Consider the following 12,259-nt stretch of genomic DNA (forward strand, 5'->3'; position numbering starts at 1 on the left):
GCTTACTATGTGGCAAAATGGAAAGGATGTGTCTCCTATTGTCACTCAGAACACATTGACCCTTTCAAAGCTAGTGTACAAGACATTGTCTGCTACTTGCTTCACTTGCAAAAGGATGAATTAGCGTTCACATCCATAAGATTATATCTCGCTATAATGGCTGCTTATCTACAAAATAAGCAGCACCCCTCTCTATTCAAAATACCAGTCATTAAAGCCTTCATGGAGGGGCTCAAAAGAGTTACTCCACTACAGAGTCCACCTGCACTCTCATGGAATCTTAATGTTCTCACACGACTTATGGGTCCTCCATTTGAACCCCTACACTCATGCCCCTTTAGTTCTTTTCTTAGACAGTAGTGTTTGTAGTAACTATCACTTCACTTAGACATGTTAGTAAGCTCCAGGCTTTAACCTTGTAAGAACCTTTCATCCAACAGCACAGAGACAGGGTGATTCTTCTCCTCAACCCTAAATTTCTCCTTAAATTAGTTTCTTATTTTCTCCTCAACCAATCAAGGTACCATTTCTTTCTCAGAGCCAGATTTTGTCACGGAAAGGGCTCTCCATACATTCGATGCCTGGAAAACCTCCTAATGTGGTATTGGCAGTACTAGGGGTCCTCTAGGGAGCCCCCAGAGTGCATGAAATCATACAACCAATGCTTGCAAAAGCCTTGGGCTATGATTCCAACATGTTTGATACCAAACATGGCCATATTCGGAGTTACCATTGTGGAGCTGGACATCGATAGTGACCTATGTCCAGTGCATGCGCAAAATGGCATCCCCACACTCACGAAGTCTGGGGAAATGGTCCTGGAGGCCGTGGGGGCACCTCTGCTAGTGCAGGGGTGCCCTCACACACATGTACTGTGCAGCCTGCATTGAGGGCTGGAAGGCCCGCAATAGGGGTGACTTATAAGAGACCTGGTGCAGTGTAAATGGCAGTGAAAGGGTGCATGCACCATTTCACACAGGCTGCAATGGCATTCCCGTAGAAGCCTTTGCATGGGCTCTCTTATGGGTGGCAAAAGAAATGCTGCAGCCCATAGGGATCCCCTGAAAAACTAGTGCCCTGGGTACCTAGGTACCAAATACTAGGGACTTATAAGGGGGGAACCAGTATGCCAATTTTGGGTGAAATACTGGGTTACCAGTATGCAGTGACAACATTTAGAGGAGAGAGAGCATAAACACTGGGGTCCTGGATAGCAGTATCCCACTGAACACAATCAAACACACTGACATCAGGCAGAAATTGGGGGTAACATGCCAAAAAGAGGGTACTTCCCCACATGTAGTCAGCCCAATTTGATAGTGCAGAGCCTATTCATAACTGCTTTTGCCATAATCGATAGGAAGGTGGTTCACCTCTCTGACTTGTCGTTTATTGCGGACAACTGATCTCCTTGCTGCCGGTGATGGGAGCAAAACCTAGTGCTCTCTGAATCTCTCTAATCTGCCTTGCTGGAGGTCTTCTAGTCAACTTTCTTTCAAGGTGCAATTTCTTGAAAACTACACTAGAAATATATATATGTAGCTCAGATCTCCTATTATGTCTCTGAGTTTCCCTTAACTACAAGATATCAAGTGTTGTCTGTGGTATGATCAACAAACTATCTTTAGAGATGTAAGATCTGAACTTAAGTTTTTCCCATGCTTGCTTCATTAAGTCTGAACCTGTTCTTGTCAGCTATTACATCCCTGCTGTGTGAGCTAGTACGTTTACTTGCGCTCCATCCTTTGCCCGTTTGATTCATCTGTGTTTACTGGTCAGCTTACTAAACCTCTTGCTCTCTCCTTCTTATATTACTATAATTTCCCAGAAATGTCTTCTCAACAATATAGAGTGTGTGTAGAGAAGAGAATTTTCCGTTGTCCACTGCACAAGGTACTTGAAATAATCAGAGGCTGTCCAAGTATGCCAGTCTTTTTTTTCCGGCTGGCTGGCTTTGGGAAAGGAGATGGTGGGGAGAGGGAGCTCAAAAAATGTGTAGGGTAGAAGAGTGTGTTTGACTGCCCGGTTAATAACCAGCGTTTCTTGTAGGACCTGCCAGTTGCCCTTAGCCAGTTTTCTTTAACATTGGGCATCCCTACAGTTGTACATACAGCTGCTTTCATCAGAACTTTTACATATTGTAGGTACATAGGATAAGCAAGGTTGTCTGCATGATAGACGAACAGGGATAGGTATGTTCTTTTTCTCTGTCCTGTACTGTGGGTAGTGTGTGCTTCTATAGGTAGGAGTGTTAAGAACAGTTTCTTAGAAAATCACCTGCTGCAAATTCACAGGTCTCAAGCATACTGTTTGTATGGCAATCTTTCCCTACCCAGCCCATAACTCACTGCATCAGAACCAGCTGTATGCATTACAGGCCTCTGGCCCACTGCTCATTTCACTCCGCGCACCATAGCTCCACTCAACCCCATTGTACAGAGCTTCACTCAAAGATGCACATTCTATGCCTTTAAAGCTCATAGTCTATGAACTCTAATGTTGCAGTGAGGTTCACATGTACTTATATATTCTTTGGGCAAAACAAGGTGCAGATGAGTAATATGTTCTCATTTTGTGTTGTCTTTAATTTAGGGTCCATTTCATCATGTGATGCATTCCTCAATGTGTTCCAGGCCAGAGGATTAAGACCTGAAGTCATTTGTCCATGTGCAAGCTCATCGGAAGGCTTAACAGTTGCCATTCGCAGGTATCTGTACTTTCTGGATGCCATGGGAATGTGCTGTTTGCCCAGATCCCTTATTCCTGTAGTATGGTAAACAGGACTCTTGTAGAAGAAATCTGCATTACTGAATGGGAAATATACATTACTCAATGGAGAATGAGCATTATATATGGAATGGTTTGCATGTTCTAGTAATGAAAATATATTATCCCAAGGAATGAGATGAATATTTGAAAGGTTGGTTGGCAAAATATTTCAGAGTGGGTTAAAAAAACATTGCATGATCGGTCCATAGGTCGACTTTTTGGGACCAGCCTGGAGGCTTGATTCATGCAGATCTCTAACATTGCAGATAGACTCATTGCCTCCATTTTAGTGTTCAGTGTGCAGTGAAGGTGACCAGAGGGAATAGAGTTGTCTGTTCACCAACATTGAACAGACCATTCTAAGAGGAGGGTAATTACCTAGATTTAAATGTGTGGTATGAGGTAGCCACCGCTCACAGCTGACATTGTCCTTGATAAAGAACAAGTTGGATAATGAAGATTGCAAGATCAACTTATCATTAATAATGGAATTACATGATTCGAGTATGGGTAGGCATACAGGAGAGACCTGGTCTGACTTTGTTAGGTTGGTATGAATAAGGAGATGGACTGATGTGGCTGAAAGTTGCAGTTGTTCAGTAGTAGAAGGAGTGTCAGGCTTTTTAGAAGTTGGTGGTCTAAAGACTAGCTGTGCCTGTCTCACCTGAAGTAAGTTGAAAGGAGACATCAGTAGGGTAATGATGGCTGCTTGCTTTTACTAGTAATGATTGTAACACTGGGCATCATTTCAAATCCTGCAGCACACAGTGTAAGAAGCTGGCTCTCTATAGAGTGTGCCAAAATGAGGTGCACTATGCAGAGATTCAGATATTCTGAATTAGTGGGCATGGCTTGCTTTAACAATACCAAGGTGCTCTATTTGTGGGTAGTGTGGACGAGCAGTCTTAGGCTTGTCAGAGGGAAGCGTTTGGCATTTGTTGCACTCTCAAAGTCATTAAACGAGAGACATACTCAATAAGGAAATCCAACACCAATTTAGACAAATAAGACAGATTTTTATATTATTTTACACACCAAAGTCTACAAAATTAGGTAAGTACTTTTCGAGTTATCGATTTTTAGATGTTTAGAGGTATAAAACATACAGCTGTTAAATCTGAGAGATGACCCTCTAACGCATCAATTTTATCCTATGGGGAAAACATACACTGCATAGGGTAACTTGCAAACAGCTTGCAGGACTGTCCTTCTGGACTTAAGGTAAGTAGGGGCCAAGGTTCTAGAAATTACCAACAGTTCGGGTTTACCTGCCCTGGAGTTTCTGGGTGCAGAGGTGCTTCCAGCGGTGGTAGCCTCAGACTCTACACACAAAAGTCAATGGGTAAAAGTACCTGTAGAAAGGAGGCTGCAGGTGGGGACTGGTGGACCATTCCAGCAGAGCCCAAAGAGGGGGTTGGCTTGTTGGGAGTCTCAGGACCACAGAGACACTGTTGATTCTCGTAAGCCCGGGCTGGGGAGATTGGGTACAGAGGTGTTTTGTCCTGCAGGGTCAGTGAGTTAGAGGCTCTCACGGTTCTTGGTGTACTTGCAGAAGAGTGGAAAGAAAGACAGCAAGACAACTTATGGAATGGAACTGGCCTCTCTCGAAGTTCCTCGATGTACAGGTAAGTTTTGCCATTGGTGCTGTTCAATTGAACACAAGCAAACGTTGGTGCTTGCAGCTGGCAGTGGTACACCAGGTTGTGATGTAGGGAGGCTCCGGGCAGGCTCAGCGTCTCGACAACAGAATGTGTCAACTCGGCTGCAGTCCTGGACACTCTGGATCCTCTTCCTGGCAAGATACTTCCTCGGTGGACCCGATGGTCAGCAAAACAGAGAACAAGACCGTCACAGTTGGTGCCTGATGGTGCAGGAAAATGGCTCATTCAATCCAAGGTAGATGCTGGCTGGTTGGCGAAGTGCTGGCAGGCCTCTGAGGCTTTTGAAGGATGTGTAGCTGCAGGGCAAGTTGGGTCTTTGCAATTGTCAGGACAGGAGCAGGTAGGTAGGGTTTGGCGCCAAAGTCCACCCTTAGTTCTTGCTCTGGTAAGCTCTTCTTTGTCCTTCTTCTTCTTGTAGTCGGACAAATTTAAGTTCCTGTGTCAGGGGGGCACCTAAATAGTGTGTTTAGGGGAGTATAGCATAGAAGACACTGACCTTTTTACCCCTGGGGTGACTACAACCCTTATATGACCACTTCCCATAGGGAGTCGGCATAAGCCTGTCCCAGAGCTCCTAGTTCCATCAAAACAAGATGGTGAATCCTTTCCTCGTGGAGCCACCTTAGGGGTGAGACTAGCCTGGAGATGCAAAGCATAACTAATTTCCTGCCTGTCCTGTTGCTAAATGGGCCTCAGGGCATGGGGTGACATTCCCCAGGTCTGGGGGAAGATAGGGTTGCATATCAAAGAGCGGCAGAGGCTTTGAAGTCTCCAGCCCAGATATGCTTATGTTCGATGGCATCTGTCGCTGTAGATACGCATGTTCTGCAATAGCTCGCCATCTGGTGTTGGGCCGGAGTGTTACAAGTTGTTTTTCTTCGAAGAAGTCTTTCGAGTCACGGGACCGAGTGACTCCTCCTTTTGTCTCCATTGCGCATGGGCGTCGACTCCATCTTCGATTGTTTTTTTTCCGCCATCGGGTTCGGACGTGTTCCTGTCGCTCCGAGTTTCGGAACGGAAAATTAGCTAATTTCGGAAGATTTTCGTCGGTATTGTTGCGTTCGGGATCGGCGTACTTGGATTCCACACCGCATCGAAGATCGAAGAGCTCCGGTGCCCTTCGGGGTAGTTTTTCGATCCTCCGTCGGGGCCTGGTCGGCCCGACCGCGTGCTGAAGAACGCCGATGGAACGGACCCCGTTCCGTTTCTGCCCCAAATGCCACAATAAGTACCCTTACACAGACCAACACTTGGTCTGCAACCTGTGCCTGTCACCTGAGCACAGCGAAGACACCTGCGAGGCCTGTCGTGCGTTCCGGTCCCGAAAAACACTCCGAGACCGTCGAGCCAGAAGACTTCAAATGGCGTCCGCACCGACAGCCCAACGGGAGTTCGAGGAACAGGAAGAAGAAGGTACCTTCTCGATCCAAGACTCAGACTCCGAAGGATTCGACGACACACAAACCGTGAGTAAGACGTCGAAAACCACACAAAGAAACATTTACAAGGCCCAGGGGACGCCACTGCCACCAGGCCATGGCTCGACCCATAAATTCGGTGACCGACCGTCGGCACCGAAAAAGGCCCAAACAGTGCCGAGATCGTCCGACTCCGGTCGAGACACCGGCACGCAGCCTTCTCGCGACCGAGAAAGTGCTGGAGACAAGCCTCGACACCGAGATGCCGGTGTGGACACGGCTCGACGCCGAGACAGCGGCACCGAAACAGATCGACGCCGAGAGGTTTCGGCACCGAAAAGGAAAAAAGTCACCTCGGAGCCGAAAAAACACGCAGACAAAGTTTCGACGCCGAAACAAACTGCAAGCGACCCAGCTTCAGGCTCTTATACAGAAGAGCACTCGCTAACCTCCCAAATGCAAAAGCATAGGTTTGAGGAAGAGCTACAAGCAACTGATGTGGACCATACGCAAAAGCGTATCTTCATTCAGCAGGGGACAGGAAAAATAAGCACCCTTCCCCCCATTAGGAGAAAGAGAAGGTTGGAGTTCCAAACGGAACAAGCACCACAACCAAAAGTGGTGAAAAGAGTTACACCACCACCCTCTCCTCCGCCCGTGATTAACGTTTCTCCAGCACAAACTCCATCTCACTCCCCAGCTCACACCACCATGAGCCAGGGTGACCAAGATCAGGACGCATGGGACCTATACGACGCCCCAGTGTCAGATAACAGCCCGGAGGCATACCCTACAAAGCCATCTCCACCAGAAGACAGCACCGCGTACTCTCAGGTGGTGGCTAGAGCAGCACAATTTCATAACGTAAGTCTCCACTCAGAACAGGTCGAGGATGATTTCTTGTTCAACACACTCTCCTCCACCCACAGCTCCTACCAAAGCCTGCCTATGCTCCCTGGTATGCTCCGGCACGCAAAAGACATATTTAAGGAGCCGGTCAAAAGTAGGGCAATCACACCAAGGGTGGAAAAAAAGTATAAGCCGCCTCCTACGGACCCGGTTTTCATCACTACACAGCTGCCACCAGACTCTGTTGTTGTAGGAGCAGCTAGGAAAAGGGCCAACTCTCACACATCTGGAGATGCACCACCCCCAGATAAAGAAAGCCGCAAGTTCGATGCAGCTGGTAAGAGAGTCGCAGCACAAGCTGCAAACCAGTGGCGCATCGCGAACTCCCAGGCACTACTTGCGCGCTATGACAGAGCCCACTGGGACGAGATGCAACATCTCATTGAACATCTGCCCAAGGACTTCCAAAATAGGGCAAAACAAGTGGTTGAGGAGGGACAGACCATCTCCAACAACCAGATACGTTCCTCCATGGACGCTGCAGATACAGCTGCACGGACAATTAATACATCTGTAACTATCAGAAGGCATGCATGGCTCCGAACGACTGGATTTAAACCAGAGATTCAACAAGCAGTTCTCAATATGCCTTTTAATGAAAAAGAACTGTTCGGTCCAGAAGTGGACACAGCGATTGAGAAGCTCAAAAAAGATACGGACACTGCCAAAGCCATGGGCGCACTCTACTCCCCGCAGAGCAGAGGGAATTACAGCACATTCCGTAAAACGCCCTTTCGAGGGGGGTTTCGGGGTCAAAGCACACAAGCCAGCACCTCACAAGCAACACCGTCCACTTACCAGGGACAGTATAGAGGAGGTTTTCGGGGACAATATAGAGGAGGGCAATTCCCTAGAAATAGAGGGAGATTTCAAAGCCCCAAAACCCCTACTACTAAACAATGACTCACATGTCACTCACCCCCTCCACACAACACCAGTGGGGGGAAGAATAGGTCATTATTACAAAGCATGGGAGGAAATCACTACAGACACTTGGGTTCTAGCAATTATCCGACATGGTTATTGCATAGAATTTCTACAATTCCCTCCAAACATACCACCAAAAGCACAAAATTTAACAACACACCATTCCAATCTCCTGGAGATAGAAGTGCAGGCACTATTGCAAAAGAATGCAATCGAATTAGTGCCAAACACACAAATAAACACAGGAGTTTACTCACTGTACTTTCTGATACCAAAGAAGGACAAAACGCTGAGACCAATCCTAGACCTCAGAGTAGTGAACACTTTCATCAAATCAGACCACTTCCACATGGTCACACTACAAGAAGTATTGCCATTGCTAAAACTACACGACTACATGGCAACTTTAGACCTCAAGGATGCTTATTTCCATATACCAATACACCCATCGCACAGGAAATACCTAAGGTTTGTATTCAAAGGAATACATTACCAATTCAAGGTACTGCCTTTCGGATTAACAACCGCACCAAGAGTCTTTACCAAATGTCTAGCGGTAGTCGCTGCACACATAAGGCAGCAGCAAATACATGTGTTCCCATATTTGGACGACTGGCTAATCAAGGCCCATTCGTTCATACAGTGCTCAAATCACACAAATCAAATCATACAAACCCTCTTCAAACTCGGGTTCACCGTCAATTTCACAAAATCCAAAATTCTGCCACGCAAGGTACAACAATACCTAGGAGCCATAATAAACACATCAAAGGGAGTAGCCACTCCAAGTCCACAAAGAATTCAAAATTTCAACACCATCATACAACGCATGTATCCAACACAAAAGATACAGGCAAAGATGGTATTACAACTCCTAGGCATGATGTCATCATGCATAGCCATTGTCCCAAACGCAAGACTGCACATGAGGCCCTTACAACAATGCCTAGCATCACAGTGGTCTCAAGCACAGGGTCACCTTCTAGATCTGGTGTTAATAGACCGCCAAACTTACCTCTCGCTTCTGTGGTGGAACAACATAAATTTAAACAAGGGGCGGCCTTTCCAAGACCCAGTGCCACAATACGTAATAACAACAGATGCTTCCATGACAGGGTGGGGAGCACACCTCGATCAACACAGCATACAAGGACAATGGAACGTACATCAAACAAAACTGCATATCAATCACCTAGAACTTCTAGCAGTTTTTCAAGCACTAAAAGCTTTCCAACCAATAATAGTTCACAAATACATTCTCGTCAAAACAGACAACATGACAACAATGTATTATCTAAACAAGCAGGGAGGGACGCACTCCACGCAGTTAAGCCTGCTAGCACAAAAAATTTGGCATTGGGCAATTCACAACCAAATTCGCCTAATTGCACAGTTTATACCAGGGATACAAAATCAACTCGCAGACAATCTCTCTCGAGATCACCAACAGGTCCACGAATGGGAAATTCACCCCCAAATTCTGAACACTTATTTCAAACTCTGGGGAACACCTCAGATAGACTTGTTTGCGACAAGGGAGAACGCAAAATGCCAAAACTTCGCATCCAGGTACCCACACAAACAATCCCAAGGCAATGCCCTATGGATGAACTGGTCAGGGATATTTGCTTACGCTTTTCCTCCTCTCCCTCTCCTTCCTTACCTGGTAAACAAACTCAGTCAAAGCAAACTCAAACTCATATTGATAGCACCAACTTGGGCAAGGCAACCCTGGTACACAACGCTGCTAGACCTATCAGTGGTACCCTGCATCAAATTGCCCAACAGGCCAGATCTGTTGACACAGCACAACCAAAAGATCAGACACCCAGATCCAGCATCGCTGAATCTAGCAATCTGGCTCCTGAAATCCTAGAATTCGGGCACTTACAACTTACCCAAGAATGTATGGAAGTCATAAAACAAGCAAGAAGGCCATCCACCAGGCACTGCTATGCAAGTAAATGGAAAAGGTTTGTTTGCTACTGCCATATTAATCAAATACAACCATTACACACAACTCCAGAACATGTAGTGGGTTACTTGCTTCACTTACAAAAATCTAACCTAGCTTTCTCTTCCATTAAGATTCACCTTGCAGCAATATCTGCATACCTGCAGACTACCTATTCAACTTCCCTATATAAAATACCAGTCATTAAAGCATTCATGGAGGGCCTTAGGAGAATTATACCACCAAGAACACTACCTGTTCCTTCATGGAACCTAAATGTTGTCCTAACTAGACTTATGGGTCCACCTTTTGAACCCATGCACTCCTGCGACATACAGTTCCTAACCTGGAAGGTGGCATTTCTCATCGCCATTACTTCCCTAAGAAGAGTAAGCGAGATTCAGGCGTTTACTATACAGGAACCTTTTATACAACTACACAAAAATAAAGTCGTCCTAAGGACCAATCCTAAATTTTTGCCAAAGGTTATTTCACCGTTCCATCTAAATCAAACAGTGGAACTTCCAGTGTTCTTTCCACAGCCAGATACCGTAGCTGAAAGGGCACTACATACATTAGATGTCAAAAGAGCATTGATGTATTACATTGACAGAACAAAGAACATCAGAAAGACTAAACAACTCTTTATTGCATTTCAAAAACCTAATGCAGGAAACCCAATTTCAAAACAAGGTATAGCCAGATGGATAGTTAAATGCATCCAAATCTGCTACCTTAAAGCTAAACGACAGCTGCCCATTACACCAAGGGCACACTCAACCAGAAAGAAAGGTGCTACCATGGCCTTTCTAGGAAACATCCCAATGCAAGAAATATGTAAGGCAGCCACATGGTCTACGCCTCACACATTCACCAAGCACTACTGTGTACACGTGTTATCCGCACAACAAGCCACAGTAGGTCAAGCCGTATTAAGGACATTATTTCAAACTACTTCCACTCCTACAGGCTGATCCACCGCTTTTGGGGAAATAACTGCTTACTAGTCTATGCAGAACATGCGTATCTACAGCGACAGATGCCATCGAACTGAAAATGTCACTTACCCAGTGTACATCTGTTCGTGGCATCAGTCGCAGTAGATTCGCATGTGCCCACCCGCCTCCCCGGGAGCCTGTAGCAGTTTGGAAGTTACCTTCAATTATTTATATATGTATCATCTCAACCTTAAATAGGTGCATACTTAGTCACTCCATTGCATGGGCACTATTACTACAATTCAACTCCTACCTCACCCTCTGCGGGGAAAAACAATCGAAGATGGAGTCGACGCCCATGCGCAATGGAGACAAAAGGAGGAGTCACTCGGTCCCGTGACTCGAAAGACTTCTTCGAAGAAAAACAACTTGTAACACTCCGGCCCAACACCAGATGGCGAGCTATTGCAGAACATGCGAATCTACTGCGACTGATGCCACGAACAGATGTACACTGGGTAAGTGACATTTTCATTACTATTCAACTTCAGGGGGTCAAACTTGTCTGTGGTGGTAGGCTGGTCAATACCAGTCAGCCAGCACACTAGAGGGCTAGTAGGTTTTCAGGGTGCATCTCGAAGGTGCCCTCTGTATGTTTTAATAAATCCAGTTTTGGCATCAGTATGAATTTATTAAGATAAGTTGTTCGATACCAAACACCATAGGTTTCAGTGAAGTCATTATGTAGCTGGGTAACTCGTAAATGACCAGTTCCCAGTATATACCTTACAATGGCTTCCCTGTTCACTTGTAATATCTAGTAATCGAACTAGATATCACAGGGGCATATCCGTTCATGCAGACATGTCCTCACATCAAATATGATGCACCCTGCCTTAGGACTCTATGCCCTGTTGTTGGGGTGACTTACATATATTAAATGCAGTGACTTTGGCATTGCACACAGTGAGTGTGCCATGTTGTGTGTTCACAAATCGTTTGCACAATGTCAAGCAGCCTGCAATGGAAGTATACATGCTATTTGCAGGGGTGAGGGTCTGTTAGGGTAGCATAATACATGCTGCAGCCCTTAGGGACCCTCTTTAGTACCCATGCCCTAGATACCAGGGGTAGCACTTACTAGGGACTTACAGAGGTGCTAAAGCATGTGTCAATTGTACACAATTAGATTAGTTTACCTTGTTTTAGGGAAAGACCACTGGCACCGGAGACCTGGTCAGCAGGACCCCAGTGCACCCACACTGGAAAAAATGTCTGGGAAGACAAACCTCACTCTACTAATATCAAATTTAGAGTAGAAATCTAAATCAGTATATATATTAGTCAAGAGAATACATTGTACCATCATAGGGTCACCTCTCCCACTGCCCTTTGCCAAGTAAGTAACGCTTCAGTTGCTTAATATATTTTTAAATGCTGCTGACTGTATCCTTAGGCTACATGCACAGTGCCACCAGCACAGAATTAACTGGTTGGTTTGGGCTGTCTCTAGTCATGTGCAAAAGCGCCTTCCTTACTAAGTTGATTTTTTTGTGGGTTTAGGAAGCTGGATTCCGGTTGCAGTATCCACCACCCCCCAAACACACTTTTTGCCTGGTTTATGATGCAACTGTGACTGAAGTGCACTGGGTACCTGCTAACCAGGTCCCCAGTGCCAATATT

At 45.8% G+C, this 12,259-nt stretch overlaps 1 protein-coding gene across 1 annotated transcript in view; it reads left to right on the plus strand.

Moving 5' to 3' along the window:
- Window positions 1–12,259, plus strand: part of DIP2A (disco interacting protein 2 homolog A) — a 637,392-nt gene that overhangs the window by 323,191 nt on the left and 301,942 nt on the right. The window contains exon 17 of the mRNA XM_069225498.1: window positions 2,593–2,707. Coding sequence (XP_069081599.1) covers window positions 2,593–2,707 — 115 coding nt within the window. The remainder of the gene's footprint in view (window positions 1–2,592; window positions 2,708–12,259) is intronic.

This window comes from Pleurodeles waltl, chromosome 3_1 (assembly GCF_031143425.1).
Source record: "Pleurodeles waltl isolate 20211129_DDA chromosome 3_1, aPleWal1.hap1.20221129, whole genome shotgun sequence".
Lineage (NCBI taxonomy): Eukaryota > Metazoa > Chordata > Amphibia > Caudata > Salamandridae > Pleurodeles > Pleurodeles waltl.